The 15653-nt window shown below is 41.3% G+C and overlaps 1 protein-coding gene across 1 annotated transcript in view; it reads right to left on the bottom strand.

Moving 5' to 3' along the window:
- Positions 1–7705: 7705 nt before the first annotated feature.
- NEXMIF (neurite extension and migration factor) overlaps positions 7706–15653 on the bottom strand; it is a 63404-nt gene continuing 55456 nt past the window's right edge. Inside the window, exons 3-4 of the mRNA XM_026652943.2 lie at positions 8865–13158; positions 7706–8270 (exon numbers count right to left, since the gene is read on the bottom strand). Coding sequence (XP_026508728.1) covers positions 8120–8270; positions 8865–13158 — 4445 coding nt within the window. The 3' untranslated portion in view covers positions 7706–8119. The remainder of the gene's footprint in view (positions 8271–8864; positions 13159–15653) is intronic.

The following is a 15653-nucleotide window of genomic DNA, read 5'->3' as shown; positions in this document are numbered from 1 at the left end:
GGTTCGCCGTCCCGGGCCAATGGGGGCGGCAGGAAGCCGCGGCCAGTACATCCCTCGCCTGCGCCACTTCTCGCCGCCCCCATTGGCCCAGGATGGCGAACCGCGGCCAGTGGGGGCCGCGATCGGCCGAACCTGCCGCGTCAGCAGGTAAATAAACTGGCCCGGCCCGCCAGGGTGCTTACCCTGGCGAGCCGCGTGCCAAATGTTGCTGACCCCTGGGTTAGTTTAATAAACCATCCAATCAGGGCATACAAACAATACCACATGATATATGTAATTATCCAACGCAGCTTGAAATTGTGACTATTCAGATCTTGCAAATGCTCTGCAGATGAAGAATTATTCTCTGAGGGTGAAATTCCCCACTGGGGTTCAGGGACAGCACAAGACCTCTCTATGACTTGAGCTGCACAGGGCTCTGCTGGTACAGCAGCTGTATATGGGTGCTTAACCACACCCTACGCACACAGCCAGATTAAGGCATAGGCACCACAGGTCCATGCCTACAGCCTCAGCTCCTGGAATCATGGGATTATGTCAGAATCTCAGTTTTCATATATTAAAAAAAAGTAAAGTTTCTTGCCTTCATGGGTGCAGAGAAAATCTCAAAAACATGAGCTGAGAGTAACTAATGCAGCAATGTGTGCCTGAGTCTGCAGACAGTCTGAAATAATAGCTCTCAGGAGAGAGCTGCCCATTATGTGGCTCCAGGCACCTCCAAAACAGGAAGTGGACAGTTCTCTTGAAGCCATGGATGTTTTTTGCTCACAACATACTTTTCCAATCCAAATAAAGTTCTTACAAGTCACTCTTCGGAAAAGATACAGGATTCCTGGCTGCTAGGTGGGATTTTAAAGGCCCCATGGGAAAGTCTTGAAACCCTGTACTCTCTGGCACATGATCAGAACAATTTTTAAGAGGCAGCATTCTGTCCCAAAGTCCTTCAAAAACTGTGGTCAGTGCAAGGACTTTTTATGCAAAAGCAATAGTTAAGAGTCTAGCAGCTAGCTCTCCTAAGGCTCGGACATTCATCCTCCCCCCACAACACAGCAGAGGATGAACATGTACCAGAGAAACTTGGTGTTACTGCTGAATGTCTCACCCATGGCCCTCTTGTGGCTCACAAATCCAGTTGGAAAGATCTAATTTGCTAACACATTTTCCAAATTATTGCAATCAAAATTAAATATTTATAAAAAGAAATTAAATGTGATTTTAAAAGAAAAGCCGTTTGTACAAGTGACAGAATACAGACCAAGACATCATCTTTTCACACAGTATTACAGGATCTTTAACTTTTACCTGGACAGCGGTCCCTCTGCCCCCATTAGATGGCCAGAATATACTATGTGTAACATTCCTTCAGCACTTCTAATAGTGCAACACTTCTTCATACTGCACTGCAGCCAGTAGGGGATACAACCCCCCCAGTCTTCTGACTTACAAGTAAAGGTGCTCCCAACTGAGTCACACCAACTCAACATTTAGGCCCTCATCTAGCAAAGCACTTAGATGTGCTTAAGTTTAAGTAAATGAGTTGTCCCAATGAACCTACACACACCCTTAAAGTTAATCACCTGCTCAATTGCTTTGCTGGAATAGGTCCTAGGTGAGGAAAAGGGAAGTAGCGGCAGAGTCTCAGCAGCCATCCCAGCACACCCACAATCCTACTCCGGCTGCCTTCCTTGGGGGGTAGCATGGCTGGGAACACTGAACAGCTCAGATAGGGAAGTGCACCTCTGTGCAGCAGATAGCACCTGAAATACTGTCTTGGGGGAGCATATGCTAATCCTTTGCTTGCCCAACTCCCCTGTAAGTCTTATGCCTGCTCTCAGCCACAATGCTCGGTGGGTGCTGCATCTCTAGAGCTTGTCCAAAGAAAAGCGGGCAGAGGGGGACTTCAATCTTGAAAATGTATCTCCATTTTTAGACCAACTACAAACCTTTTCCAATTTTGATGAACTTTCAAATTTCAAAGAAACGGGGGAAAAAATTCAGAATCTTTATGAATTCTTCCCCCCCCCCCCAACCAGCTCTATGCAGTTCGTCACCACCCTCCCAGCACACTTCTAGGAGCCTTATGGCCCATAGACTTTAACACGAGCCCAGTTAAACTGACCATTAAAAGTTTATAATCAGGAGTACGCAAGAGACTCCATTACTCATTTCTTTCTAACAATAATGATTTCTAATATTACAATTTCTAATATTCAATAAATGAGTTTAATTTCTTTTTTCATACATGATCTTAAAATGAGATTTTTAATTTTTTTATTTATTCCATAAACAATATAACAAAACTCAGCAAGTTAACAATATGACGTTTTCACCATACAGAGTCAGTCACAAATATTTAAAACCTTTGCAACAAGAACAACAAAACCAAAAATATTACAAGAATAATTTACAAGAGGATCTATAAAACAGCGAAGCGCTCACAAATTTTCCAGTTTCCTTTACACAATATCACTACACTCTTTCACAACATTTCTTTTTATTACAAAATTCCCAACAAAAGTTTAATTTTTTTCTTTGTATTTTGGTTTTTAAAACCAGAAACTTTTAAGTATACATCCTTTTATTAACACCCGGAGGTGCAAAAAAAAGGAAACCTCACACATACAAACACTTCACAGCACTTTTCTAAGAAAAATATACACTTACAAAATATTTTACAAATTGGCACACTTAAAAATATACAAGATTTTGTAGGCGTCTTAGAGTGATCCTTAAGAATTATACTTCAATTGACTCTACAGAATATTTATAAAGCTTATTCTAAAAGAAAAAAGGCAAATAATTTCCAAATATGTTAAAATTGTAGTGTAAAATGTTAAACAGAAATGGATATGTTACATTCATAAAAAGGGCCATTTACTATTTCTGAAATGCTCAAGGGGGATAAAAGTTATTTTTAGCACCATAAAACAGTAGCAACATACTAAAGAGGTGCCTCTAGTTCTATGGAAGTTAACTTAAGGAGCAGTACATTCAAATCTCTGTAGGCAGCAGTCAGAATGTCTACAGCCAGTGCTGCAGGCAGAGAAACAGAGCATCTCCTTAGATTTCTACCCTGCTTCCCACTGGGAGTAAAAGACAAAAGGAGTTTAACTGGTATCGTTCTTTTTTTATTTTATTTTTAAAAAATCTTCCCTTTGTGCTTTTGAAATGTACATTTTTCTATCGAAGGGCAGCAGTGAATACAAATTTTATTTCTTGTTTCCTTTTGCACCAAGTCTTCAAAGGCTCAGCAAACGTGTCTAGCAACCCAACTATCCTGTAAGATTGAGGGCACCCTCCTTTTTATAGATCCAAATTCTCTTAGATGGCTGTTACTCCATTGTCATTAGTGTCACTTGTTTACCTGAGAAACAGATTTTAAAAGCCTTGCTTCTACCACTGACATTGTACGCTATTTATTTATTTTTTGCATTATTTTACACACTGAAAAGATAAGGAGGCACATTCTCAAATAAGATGTCAGTGGCTTGAGCCATGCAACTTCCACAAGACGTTCGGGAAGCTGCACAGGAAAAGTCCAGTGCACCAAGTTGAGAAAGTACAGACCAAGGGCCTGATCCTGTACCAACTGAAGTCTAGGGACCTGGTTCTCTGCTCATTTACACCAACTTCAATGGAGTTTCGGACTTACACCACTGTAAAGCTTTGATCCAGCAAAGCAGATAAGAATGCTTTAAGCATGTGACTAGTCCCATGGGACCTGTCATGTTTGGTCAAGTACTTAAAGTTAAGCACGTGCTTAAGTGCTTCACTAGACTGGGGCCTAAGTGAAAGACGACTCTAATCCAATGGGTGCCACTGCTGAAAATGTCTTTATTTTGATTAATGGTAGGTTGAGCTATAATACCAGAAAATAGCAGTAAACTTGACTTTTTAAACAAAAAAGTTACGCCCATGGCAACTGTTTCACAAAGCAAGCATCATCCAATGGATCCCAACACAATTTTTTTCCCTCTCTGTTCAGGCCCTGATTCAGCAAGATATAAAAGCACATGCCAAAGTTTAAGCACAGGAGTAGCCCTATTGGCTCTAATTGGACTATTCACATGGTTAAGTGCATTGCTGAATTGGGGTTCTAATTCTTGATTTTGGTTCCTTATTCAAGAAACACTATGATAAAGGGGGGGAGCACGAGTGGGGGAGAATACATCATTTTATGCTTTATGATTACTCAAGTTCCCCATTATTAATCTTTTTTGTCTTTACAAAACCTCTATATGCAAGTACCGCTAACAAAACTAGGGACATTGGGGGTTGTAATTTAAAATCAGGTCGTCGTCGGCATTTATTTTGAAAAGAAATATTCCTCATAGTGTATTTATAAAAAGAAAATGGAGAATTTGCCGATAAATGCAGGAGGCACCAGTCCCGCTAGAACCAGGATTAGCAAATGCAACATTCTCCTCACCTTGACTCTGTCCAGCACAGGGATTTTTCTCACTTCAATTCTTGGAATTGGAATGAGGGCAAATGAAATTGGGCCACATTAAACTGACCCGGTTTATGCCAATCTAAGCCAGGCTGATCATGGGAATGGGTCCTTTTAAATTGAGTTGTTTGTCCCTTTATGTATTCTAATTTATCTGATGATTATAATTCACCAAAACTGAAATCTGCCAGAGTTGCAGTACAGTGCATCGTAAGACAATAAGGATACTATACAATTTATATAGCATCCTTCATACAAAGGATCATAAAAGGCATTTATAGTAAGAGTCAAACAAGATACACTGAAAACAGGGACCTCAAGGCAAGCTGTAAAAGGGAATGGCTTAGTGGCTTGTAGTGAACATCCCACATTGATGAGCCAAAACAAATAAAATAGTGGAACTGTGGAGGAGGCAGATTAAAAGGATGCAGAGTGGAGATGGGAGGGGATATAAAGAGAGGGAATGGTGGAGTGAATCCTTGGAGATGAAAAAATGGCAAGAGGCCAGTTAGTGACAGGATCCTGGAGAGGGGACTCTAGCTGTAATATTTTGGACCTTCCAGAATTTTTGAGCATAGGAATATGCAAGAGGGAAGTGCGCTAATCAGGATAATAGAATAATAAGTGGTGAAGGCAGAAATGGACTTTTTGACAAGGAACAAGATAAAGAGATTATGAAAATGTTCTCGAGGTAGCTTTAGGCAGGCGCACAGAAAAGGTAAACAAGGGTAGAGGACAAAAATTTGGTTCAGGGAGAATTCCAAGATTTCTGGCTTTGGAAGCCAAGTTAAGGGGTTTGTTAGCAGAGGGACAGTGGAGTCACAGGTGGAGCAGGGTCAATGTTTTACCCCAAAGGACTTTTGTTTTTCAGGCATTCAGTGGCAAGAAATGATTGCGCAGTCTAAGGATGACAGAGTCAAGGAGGCCAGAGAGATGGGAGACAGAAGGCTAAGAGAGTGAGTCAAGGGAGATGGAATCTGCAATTAATATTGTACTGAAATGTATGGTAATTGAGTATTAATGGAGTTTGCAAGATACAATACAATAATTGATATGTTTTATGTACTGTATTCATGTCCTATTGCACATTTCTCAAATGCCATAAATATTGCTGTATGTTTCAGTTCCATGTACCTTATTATGAGTCACATAATTGTATGTTAAACACACGTAACACAATGAAAACCAACAGAAATGTGCTTTCAAATGGCAGGTCTGAGTCAAAGAGCAGGGAACTGCCATTTCCTAGAACTGGGCCTGACCTGGCTCCATAGGAGCAGCAGCCTAAACATCCAAAATAGCAGTGATCGCAGGTTCCTACCCCTCCCACCCACCATGTGCAGAACGGGAAACAGCTCTAGAAAATCTCTGTTAGCAACCCTTATTTTATAGAGCATTTAATCTCTGATACATAAATACAAAATACAACTGAGACTTTGTAATTACATATGCCTGGACTGCCTCTTCGGGATCCAGATGTGGACCTGACCCGTTGTATGTGAATGTCTCCACCTGTGACATTGATTGAGAGAAAGAGTGCTGCCTCTTCCCACACAGCACCGGGGCCCCATGGATATGGAGAAGGGCAGGGAACTGGCTGTGCTCTGTGACTCCATTCTCTGCCACAGTAGACATCCAAGCAGGAATTAATACTGTTTAACACAGCTCTTAGTTCCCTTCCAGGTTGCTACTATGTAGCCACAAAGGGAGCCAAGCAGTGGAAACATGGCTTAAGCAAAGCCATGCACCTAAGGGTGGGCCCAGCAGAGCTATCCCTGTAGAGAGCTTTTGCTTTAGCAGTTCTGGGGTCCCTTAGACCTCACTCCCCACTTGCTGGATTTTCTGTGGGATGCTGCACTCTAGCTTGTGTCCCATAAATCAACAGTTACTATGAGATTGCAGAGCTACCATAATCTGATCCAGAGTCACTCACTCCAGGCAGAACTATAATGCTATCTTTCAGGACAAATCAACTAATATGATACTTTCAGAGTAATTACAAAGCAGATTAGTAATTAAGTAAAATAACGTGTTATTAAAGAAATGAGGCTAAACTAAAACCCCAGTATCTGAACAACCCCAAATGCTAAGAGAGTTTGGATCCAGGTCAGAAGTTTGCAACTCAGTCCCATCTCTAATTTTCAATACTAATAAAGTGGGGAATAATTTAATATAAAAATGTATAGCCACCTCCAACTCTGCCATTAATATTACCGAAAAAAAACAGACTATATCAAAAACACTTCCATGTACTGCAAACACAAAGTCTATCCCTATCTACTTTGAAATGCCACCTTAATACTTATGAATATGTTGAGGAAGTGATCTCCTATTAGATTGCTACTAAGGCCCCTCTCCTTGTACCCATAATTTTCTATTGCATAAATATGTGACCTAACCTTACTTTCCTCTGCTCTCATTAGCTCTCAGTTAGCAGGTCTCTTGCATATCAAGGTTTCATAATAAATCAGCAGCAAAATGCACAGGCTCTCAGTTGCACAAGGAAAATAAGTGAATTTTTGTTTTGTTTTCTTCTTTTGAGGGTGAGGGCATGGTGGGGTACAAATAAGGCCTTCTGAAAATACTTTTACCATTCAGTACTTATCACTGTCTTAATATAGTCCAGTTGTGTATGATCTGGCCTCGATTTGGTGAGATCACAAATATTTCCATTTTCTCTTTTATTATGTACCGAGTCAAAGAAAAAAATTGTTGCACTGAAAATTGTTTTCATTTTAAAATTTCAAACAATATTGGCATTGCAAAGTTAAACACTTAGAAAACACCAAAGCTGTGATATGAGAGCACTTCTGACAGGATCAGCATAAAAATGTTTAAGAAACTTCTCAAATAAAAGTAAATAGCAATAAATGTATGAAATGTAGTAGTTCTAATTTTATAACTATTTTAGCATTTATCCCAGGTTATTATAAAATATATAAAACTGAGATACAAAGTATCAGCAATATAACTTTGCACTTTAAATGATCTTCAGCTACAGGTTTTGCTTTAAGAAAACAGACACTTGAAAAGCAGCTGTTCTGTAGTCTCTAAATGCAGACACTTGAGTCCCTGTCAAACTTACCTTGAGTGATTTTCTGAATTCCTCCAACATTTCAACTTTCTCCTATAATGAAACTCAAAATTTCATCATTATGGTTTTTTTGCTCATGTTTCTAAAGAAAGGACATTAACATTTCTCAGCTTCAGTTTTAAAGTTCTTTTTTTGTTTTTTTTTGTTTTTTTTTTGTGAGCTTTAAACCACAGGGCAAATCCATGAAATGAGGTAAGTAAATTTGGCACACTTTTAGTTATGTCCATCAAACTTTTGGTAAGTTGTATAAGTGAACAACATCATTTTCACTGTGAGTTACAGGTGCTTCCAAAGGGGGTGGTTAATACATAATCACTGGAATGTTTATAGTAAATCAAAAGGCATAGTTCCAGAAAACACTCACAACCCAATGTTGATAGAGAAGTAAAAATATGTACAATACAGTCACTTGTTCATAGTTTGGCACAATTTTTGTTGTTGTTGTGGGTAATAGTGCATAAACTACTGTACAACAGTATGACTTTTAAAAGTCTTTCACAGAGAATACCAGATTAGGTTTGCTTTCAAAGAATAAATTCCCACAATTTCAAACTCTTCATTTCAGCACTTACATTTCAACATACCACAAGGCATATTTTGAAAGAAACAAACAAAAACCAAAAAAACCAAACATCAAACGTCTTTCTAGAAAAAGGAGTCTCTTCTTCAAACACAGGTAAAACCAAAAATGTTGTTTCTGCTTTAAGAAGAATGTAGTCTGATTCCCTGCAGAAAAATCAAACATTTTATGCCATCTTAGTTAGCTTGTGTGGAGTCACCACAACAGGATCATATGCTCTAAACTCTGATACAGTAGATGAAGCTTTATGATATAAACAGCAGAGGGGGCTAGAAAGCACTCAAAATTGCCACATGAAGCTCAATTATGAATGAGTTTTCATTTTCAAACTAAAGAGCCTTTAGTTAGATATCTTGGCTTTTAGATGCATAACCTCTTTTTTGTGTTTTGTTTTATACAAAATGTTCAAAAAAAAAAGTCTTTCCTTTTCAAAATCATTAAAAAGAGCATGTAATTGTTTTGTTTTTTTTCAATAAATAAGTAATTAAAAACTGAAGAAGCCAAACAGCAGAAAAGAGTAGCCTTGTTAGTTTTTTAACCCCAGCCAAGCCAGAAAATGGGTCATTCTTTTAGGTAGCTTGCAAGTAATAAGTATTTTCATGCACTTAAAAAAAATTGTAAAAGGGGAATGTCTCTTTCATGCAACTCTTGCTTTCAGGAAGGAAAAAATGAGGAACAGCAGGCTTAGCAGGTAGTAGGAAAGTTAAGGGTGCATTCCAGCCAGTTTGGTGCAGCATTACCTCAGTTTTTCAAAAGAAGCTGTCACAGATGGGTCCTTATGGTTCTGTTCACGGTCTGTTCGCTTTACTTTACAGTTCTCATCCCTCAGTGATTTCGAACTTGATTTATGACGGTACAGCTTTTTATGGGTAGGTCCATTATTGCCTAAAGTGCTCAGGTTACTATAGCTTTTATCAAAAAAGGGAGAGTGAATGTCTATATTGTACCCAGTTGAACAGTTGGGGCGACTGGGATCACAAGTTGTGGCTTTGCCATTATTTTTGCTTGAGCCCTTGTTGCTTGACTTGTGATTCTTCGCAGTTCCCGGGGAATTACCATTTCCCTTTTTCTTGGACTCTTGTGATGTCCCTGCCAAAATTTTAAGAGTTTTCAATTTCAGGCTGTTAGATTCAGGCGACCGGAATATGTCTGGGACGCTGTTGTGGCCTACAGGCCCCCATAAGGGTTCGATTGAGGCCATCATAAATCTCTGAACATCTGCCATTCCAGATGCAATGTTAGATAAAATATTGGAAGGTTCCTCAAATTCCCTTTGATCATCATCAAGGAGGTTGTTAGTGTTTGCTATGCTAGTTTCGGACCAGCCTGTACTATTGTCTTTTCTTAGTGACCATTCACCAGATAGTCCATTATGCTTCCCTATCTTTACAGAGGTCGGGCTGCGGTGCTGAATGCATTCAGCTAGTGCCTTTGTTGTTGAGGCTGTATTATTTAACTGATTGACTGTCCTGCTGCCAACTGCTTGAGCCTTTTCACCATTGACTCCAGCTGCATTTTTCCCTTTCCTTGTTGACTTGGGAGTCTGCCTGGAATTCTTACTTTGTGGTTTATCAGTTCCTTTGTTAGTTTTAGGAGATTTTTTCCTAGTGTTTTTCTGGGGAGAACTTTGGTTTGTACCTACATTCTTGCTGGATGAACTTTTCCTCTTAGATTTTGACACTTTGCTATTGGTGCTAATTTGACCAGATGGCTCATTAAATGTTGACAAGCATGGACTTTTTTCAAGGAGGCTAACAGAATCTTCATCATTGAACATATGGAACTGAAACTGATGATTATTTAAAGTAAACCCATTATCTGCCTGATCTTGGGTCTGGAGAACCCCACAGTTCCACTTGACCTTATCAGTATTGCTTAGCACAGTCTGAGTGGTCTCCTGAAAACCTTTCAGATTGCCTAGCGATTTGGTATCTGACACGGTTATCTGAGGGGAAAGGTTGGGGGTGTCGGGAGGAGACATTTCCGAAAGCGATGACTGACGGAACTTATCAGGTGTGAAGTTGGAGATGTCTAAAAGGTCCGTAGACTCTTTCAAAGGGGTTATTTCATCTATGCTTTGTTGGATCACTAGCTTGGGACTGCAGTGGGCCAAGAAATCATCATTAATATCATCTTCGCCGTCCTTTTCACAAGACTTTAGACTTAAAGAACTGTAATTGCTCGAACTAACTGACAATGAGCCCACTGAATCAAAACTAATGAGTCTGCCATCATCTGTACTTAGTGTACCTCGTTGGAAATGAAAGCGCCCCTCTCCATTATTAAAATGACATGACTGATAAGAATCATCAGACTGCACTTGTTGGTTATCCGGCACATATTTTTTTTGGTATAGCAATTTGCTGCTATTCAGATTTACTTGACTGTATCCAGAGGCTGGGAGGTTGTCTGCTCCTGTTGAGCCACCAAACTCATTTGATAATGCAGAAGCCTCCCTCATGTCACTTGCAAATTCCTGATGGTTGCTGCTGGCAGCCTTGTTTGCTGGCCACATGCTATTGAAGTTGCTCTGCTCAATTTCTAAGTGGCCAGGTGACTGCTGCAGTTCAGATTCAGAAGGCGGGGACAGCACACAACTCTGGGCTGTCTGCAGAGCAGAGAACTGCTTTTCTGCCTGAACAATGCTTGGAAGGGAATGCTGCTGTTCAGGGGGATGCTGGGTGAAGTATGAGATACCAGTGTTACTTGACAAATCAGAAGCGTCTAACAATGTCTGCAGATACCCACCGGGGATCAGGGGTACATTGGTGGTGATATTAGCAGGTGGTAGAGGCTTGTCCGGAGAGCAAGTGGCTGGCAGGAAAGTAGAATTTTTAGCAACCTTATCCTCATGGCACTCAGAAATATGGGAGCTGTCTGAAGCACAAGGAATATTTTCATCCTTCAAACTAGCTGCTGTGTCCTGATTTTCCAAAGCAGGGGCGATTTCTCCCGTATTTGTGGCAGCTTTGATTTTCTTGCATTTCAACCTGGCTTCACTTTTGAATTTGATTCGGCGTAGCACTTTCCTCTCTGTCCCCTTATATTCCCTGTCCTGTGATTTGTACTTCACTGAGGCAATGCCTGTGATGTCATTTAAATGTAATCCGTTTGCACAGCTGGGGGTAGCGATGGCTAATGTCTGCATCCCTTTCAGGCCTGCATCCTCTTTACTGCTGCAAGGCTGCTTCTGATCAGAGGAACAGGAGCCCAGTTTGTTCACTGATTGCTCAATGGCTTTAATTCTTTGAATCCTGTGCCTGTTTGCTAGTTTGCATTTTCGCTTTCTTGGGTGAGGGAGGAATGAGACATCCGAGCCATTAAGATAGAAATTCTGTTTGTGATAGAGAGATGATCTAAGATAATCCATCCGGCTCTGCTGCCTCTCTTGCCAGAAGCCCTTCAGTGGGGCCAGTTTTTCATACTTGCTGAGCAGTTCCTCACTTAGGGTAACAGTTGTCTCATTGGCATCGACTTTACTAAGCTTCACCAGCATATGCTTCTCCCCTTTAAATCTGTTAATGATGATGTACTTGATGATAACTGGGGGCTCCTTGCGAGAGACTTTTCGCCTTTTCTTTGGGCACCATTCATCGTCATCTTCCTCTTTGGGTCCGTCCGGGAGCCACTCTTTCTTATCCAGAATCTTCTCACTCTCAATGGAATCCACATCGTACAAATAATCATCGCTGTATCGCACTTTCCTCTTTGCCCGCAGCCCATAGTTCTGCTGAATGAAGGAATTGGAATGTTCCCTGGACAGATACCTGCTACAGTCCTTTATATCCCGCAGCACGTCATCCGAGGACTCCGTGCAGGTGCTGTCATCGCTGAACTCCCCAGAGTCCTCTGTGGAATTCACAGAGTCCAAGAAGTGGCTCCTTTTAGAGCCTATATATTGCACCACCTCTGTACTGTTGCAAGTTTTATTTAAGGCAGCTTTCTCCTCCTCCTCCCCGTCCTCCTCCTCTCCATCCTCCTCTTCCTCCCCCCAAATGATGCCCTCTTCGGATTTGAATTGGGAAGGGTCAGCACCACCACCAGCCCCCCTCTTCAGGGTGCTCTTGCTGTCCCTTTTAGTGCAGTTGCCAAACACGCTGGGAAAGAAGTTGAACTGGGCATCCTCTTGCAGGGCATTGGTCTTCTCCCTCACGTTGTCTTGGAAAGATTCATATCTAATCTTTAAGGAGCAGACGTCACTTCCCAAGGTTGAATCATCATCATCAAACATGTAATTATCCACGTCTTCCTCAGAAAACAGGTTTACAGAAAGCTCATTTTTGGAGCAAAGGTCAAGCAGCTCAATTTTACTTTCACTAATGAAAGATTCGAAATAGCCCCACTCCTGGTTGGGATTTGTTAGCAAAGGTTCTTCACCATTGCATTTGTCTGATAGTAATCCCTCGTAATAATTTTTCTGAGTGGGGTCCTCTGAATCACTGTCAGATTTCTCTGCATCTCTTTTGTCTGCTGCCCTCGATTTATGCATAGGGAAGCTTAAAAGCTGGTCTGAAAGCAGTTGATCCCCATATCTCATGGTTTCTCCTGTGCTCATGCAGTGAATCCCTATATCAGAGACTGAACAGGTGTCATAATCCCTATTTATATCACCCACTTTCAAGCTTATTCCCGGCTCTGCATCAATGCCGTCCTTTGATTCAATAAAGCAGCCTAGACAGGTCCGGCTTGGCTGCATCAAGCAGTCACCAGTCAGAGCTGACATGCCTCCGGGCTCCATAATTGTGAATGGAGCCTTCTCACAATCGCCTGGCAGAGACCAGGAGCTCATGCCCTTTGTAACACAAGATGTAAGAGAAATAGCGTGTGCGGACGAGTCATCTGAAGTGTGCTCAGGTACATCAGTGAGTCTCAGAGGAGAAGGAGGGCTCAACAAACAGGGCTTCTTTGAAGTCAGAGGAGGCAGCACTCGGTGGCACACTTGATTTTCCTTCTGAGCTATTGTCAAGGCTGAAAAAGTAACCGCAGCATCTGCAGCAGTGCAAGGCTTCTCATCACTGTCTGGGTCATGTGATTCTGGAGGAATTGAAAGAAAAAGGGAGAGTGGAAGGGAGGGAAAAAAAGAGAGTTAGTTTAAGAACCTTGGGATTCTGATCTGACTCTTTTCCCCTCCTCTTGCTATGTTTTGGGAGATGACTTTTGCAAACAAATAAATTCTTTGAAAAACAGCACTGTTTTGCTTACAAGACTGCAATGTTTAATTTGTGTAACTAATTGATTTTGTGATGTACAAAAAATACAAACATACTACCCCTTGTAGCCTCCTTGCACATGAACAGGGTTATATTTAAAATACATTGATACTTGTTTGTTTAAAAAAAACCAACAACATGTTGCTAAGTGGATACTGTTATGTCAAATCTGGGTAAAATGTAGGTTGTAAAAAAAAATCAAAGTTTAATAGAAATGTTCCTATTAACATTTTAAAAAATGTAATTGCAATGGAAATAGGTACTTAAATATTTTGCAGATGTGGGTTGCAAACACATCTGCAAATTGTCAGTGCTCAAGAGTTAGAAAGTTACCCTGATTTAAAACTGGCATTGTTCAAGCTGAGAGAAATGCAAAAAGTAAAACAAATGCTATAAAGAGATAAAAGAAAATTAGATTTTTAAAATTCTTTTCATTTTTGTAATCAATAAGATTCTTTTATAGTGACATAGGTAAGGAATTATTTTAAATAAGATTTTTAACCTGATAGTGTCCCTTTAAAGAAAAAAAATTATAAATACAGACCTTTCATATCTAGAGAGAATTTAATTTGTTGTATCCTTGAGCATGCACTGATCTCTGAGTAAGAAAAAAAAAGAAATATATATATATATATATACACATATACACACACACACACAAAATGAATTGTCTCTTCTATTAATGTGGAGACAGATTCTGATACCCTTTCTCATGTTCAGTCATCATTTACATCTTAGGTAGGCCCACTGAAATCAAATGGACTACTCAAGGCATAAAGGTCTACTCAATACTAGTGAGGGTGGCAGAATCTGACCCATACTAAAGTACTAAATACAAAAAGACGTAACCGACAATGCATCTATAAAAAATTTGTGAGTCTAGTGGAAATGGTTCAAAATGCCAAGAAAAGGACAAACACTGTAAAAGGACTTGTGCATATGGAAAGATTTGACATCCATGCAATCTACTATAGTCACCTTTATCAAGAGTATTTATTTTACACTGAAACTGATGAGAAACAACTAATTTAATGTATTTATGCCAATTTACATTAGCTGAGGATCTAGCCCATAATGTGTTTATGTAAACACCCACAGAGTTATAAAATACAATATAAAGTAAAGAACAAATGTGTTACCGCACTGTTAATGAGGAGAAAACTAGGACACAAAAGTCAAGAAACTCAGAAGATGAAGGTTTTCAAGGCAGCACTAACTCAGGCACATCACACACTTGTGCATTTATTTAGTAACTTATAGGCAAAATTCTGGGGCTGTTGGAAGGTCCACAGTGCAGGGGTCAAGATATGAATCTCCATATCCCCCTGCAGACTAGCTCTGCAGTGACTCTGGGTATGTCTACACTTAAAACACTGCAGTGGCGCAAGTGCACTTCAGTGTAGACACTACCTACGTGGATGGGAGGGGTTCTCCCCAGGGCCGGCTCTAACTTTTTTGCTGCCCCAAGCAGCAAAAAAAAAGTGCCGCCCCCCCCAGACCACCCCCCCACCGAGCGCCGTGCCGCCGGAGCCTGCCTCCCCCGCCGAGCACCGCGCCGCCGGAGCGCTCCCCCCGGAATGCCACGCCGCGCTGCCCCCCGCCACCCCAAGATTGGCCGCCCCTTACCAGGTGCCGCCCCAAGCATGTGCTTGGTTGCCTGGTGCCTGGAGCCGGCCCTGGTTCTCCCATCAGCACAGGTAATCCACCTTCCTGAGAGGCAGTAGCCTGGTCAACAGAAGAATTCTTCCATCAACCTAGAGCTGGTCTACACCAGGAGCTAGGTCGATATAGCTACATCTCTCAGAGGTGTGGATTTTTCACACCCCTGAGAGACGTAGCTATCCCAAAGTAAATTCCTAGTGCAGACCAGGCCTCTGTCTGCAGGTGCCTTGAGGAAGAAGTATGGCCAGGGGATCTCCCATTCTGTGGATCTATTGATATACAAAAATCTCTAGGGAGATCAGTGGCCTGTGGCTAATATTCCTGCCAACATCCTGCAGTAATGGCCTTAGGAGCGCTGCTAAGCCAACAACTGCAGGATGGGGTTGAGGGTTCTGGACCTCAGGGCACGTCTACACTGAAAACTTACATCGGCATAGCTATGTCTCTGACCTAGCCTCCGGTGTAGACAGCACAAGGTCAACAGAGGAATTCTTCCATCAACATAGCTACCGCTTCTTGGGGAGGTGGATTAACTACGGCGACAGGACAACCCCTCCCACTTTGCCGTTGTGAGGGTCTACACTGATGTGCTATAGCGGCACAGCTGCAGCTGTGAAACTCAGTGTGAAACTGGTATGGGGCAGGGCCGGCTCTGGC

This window comes from Terrapene carolina, unplaced genomic scaffold (genome assembly GCF_002925995.2).
Source record: "Terrapene carolina triunguis isolate 2854851 unplaced genomic scaffold, T_m_triunguis-2.0 Scaffold131, whole genome shotgun sequence".
Classification (NCBI taxonomy): Eukaryota; Metazoa; Chordata; order Testudines; family Emydidae; genus Terrapene; species Terrapene triunguis.
Note: the sequence above shows the minus strand (reverse complement) of the source record. Positions and strands in the feature narration are given on the sequence as shown.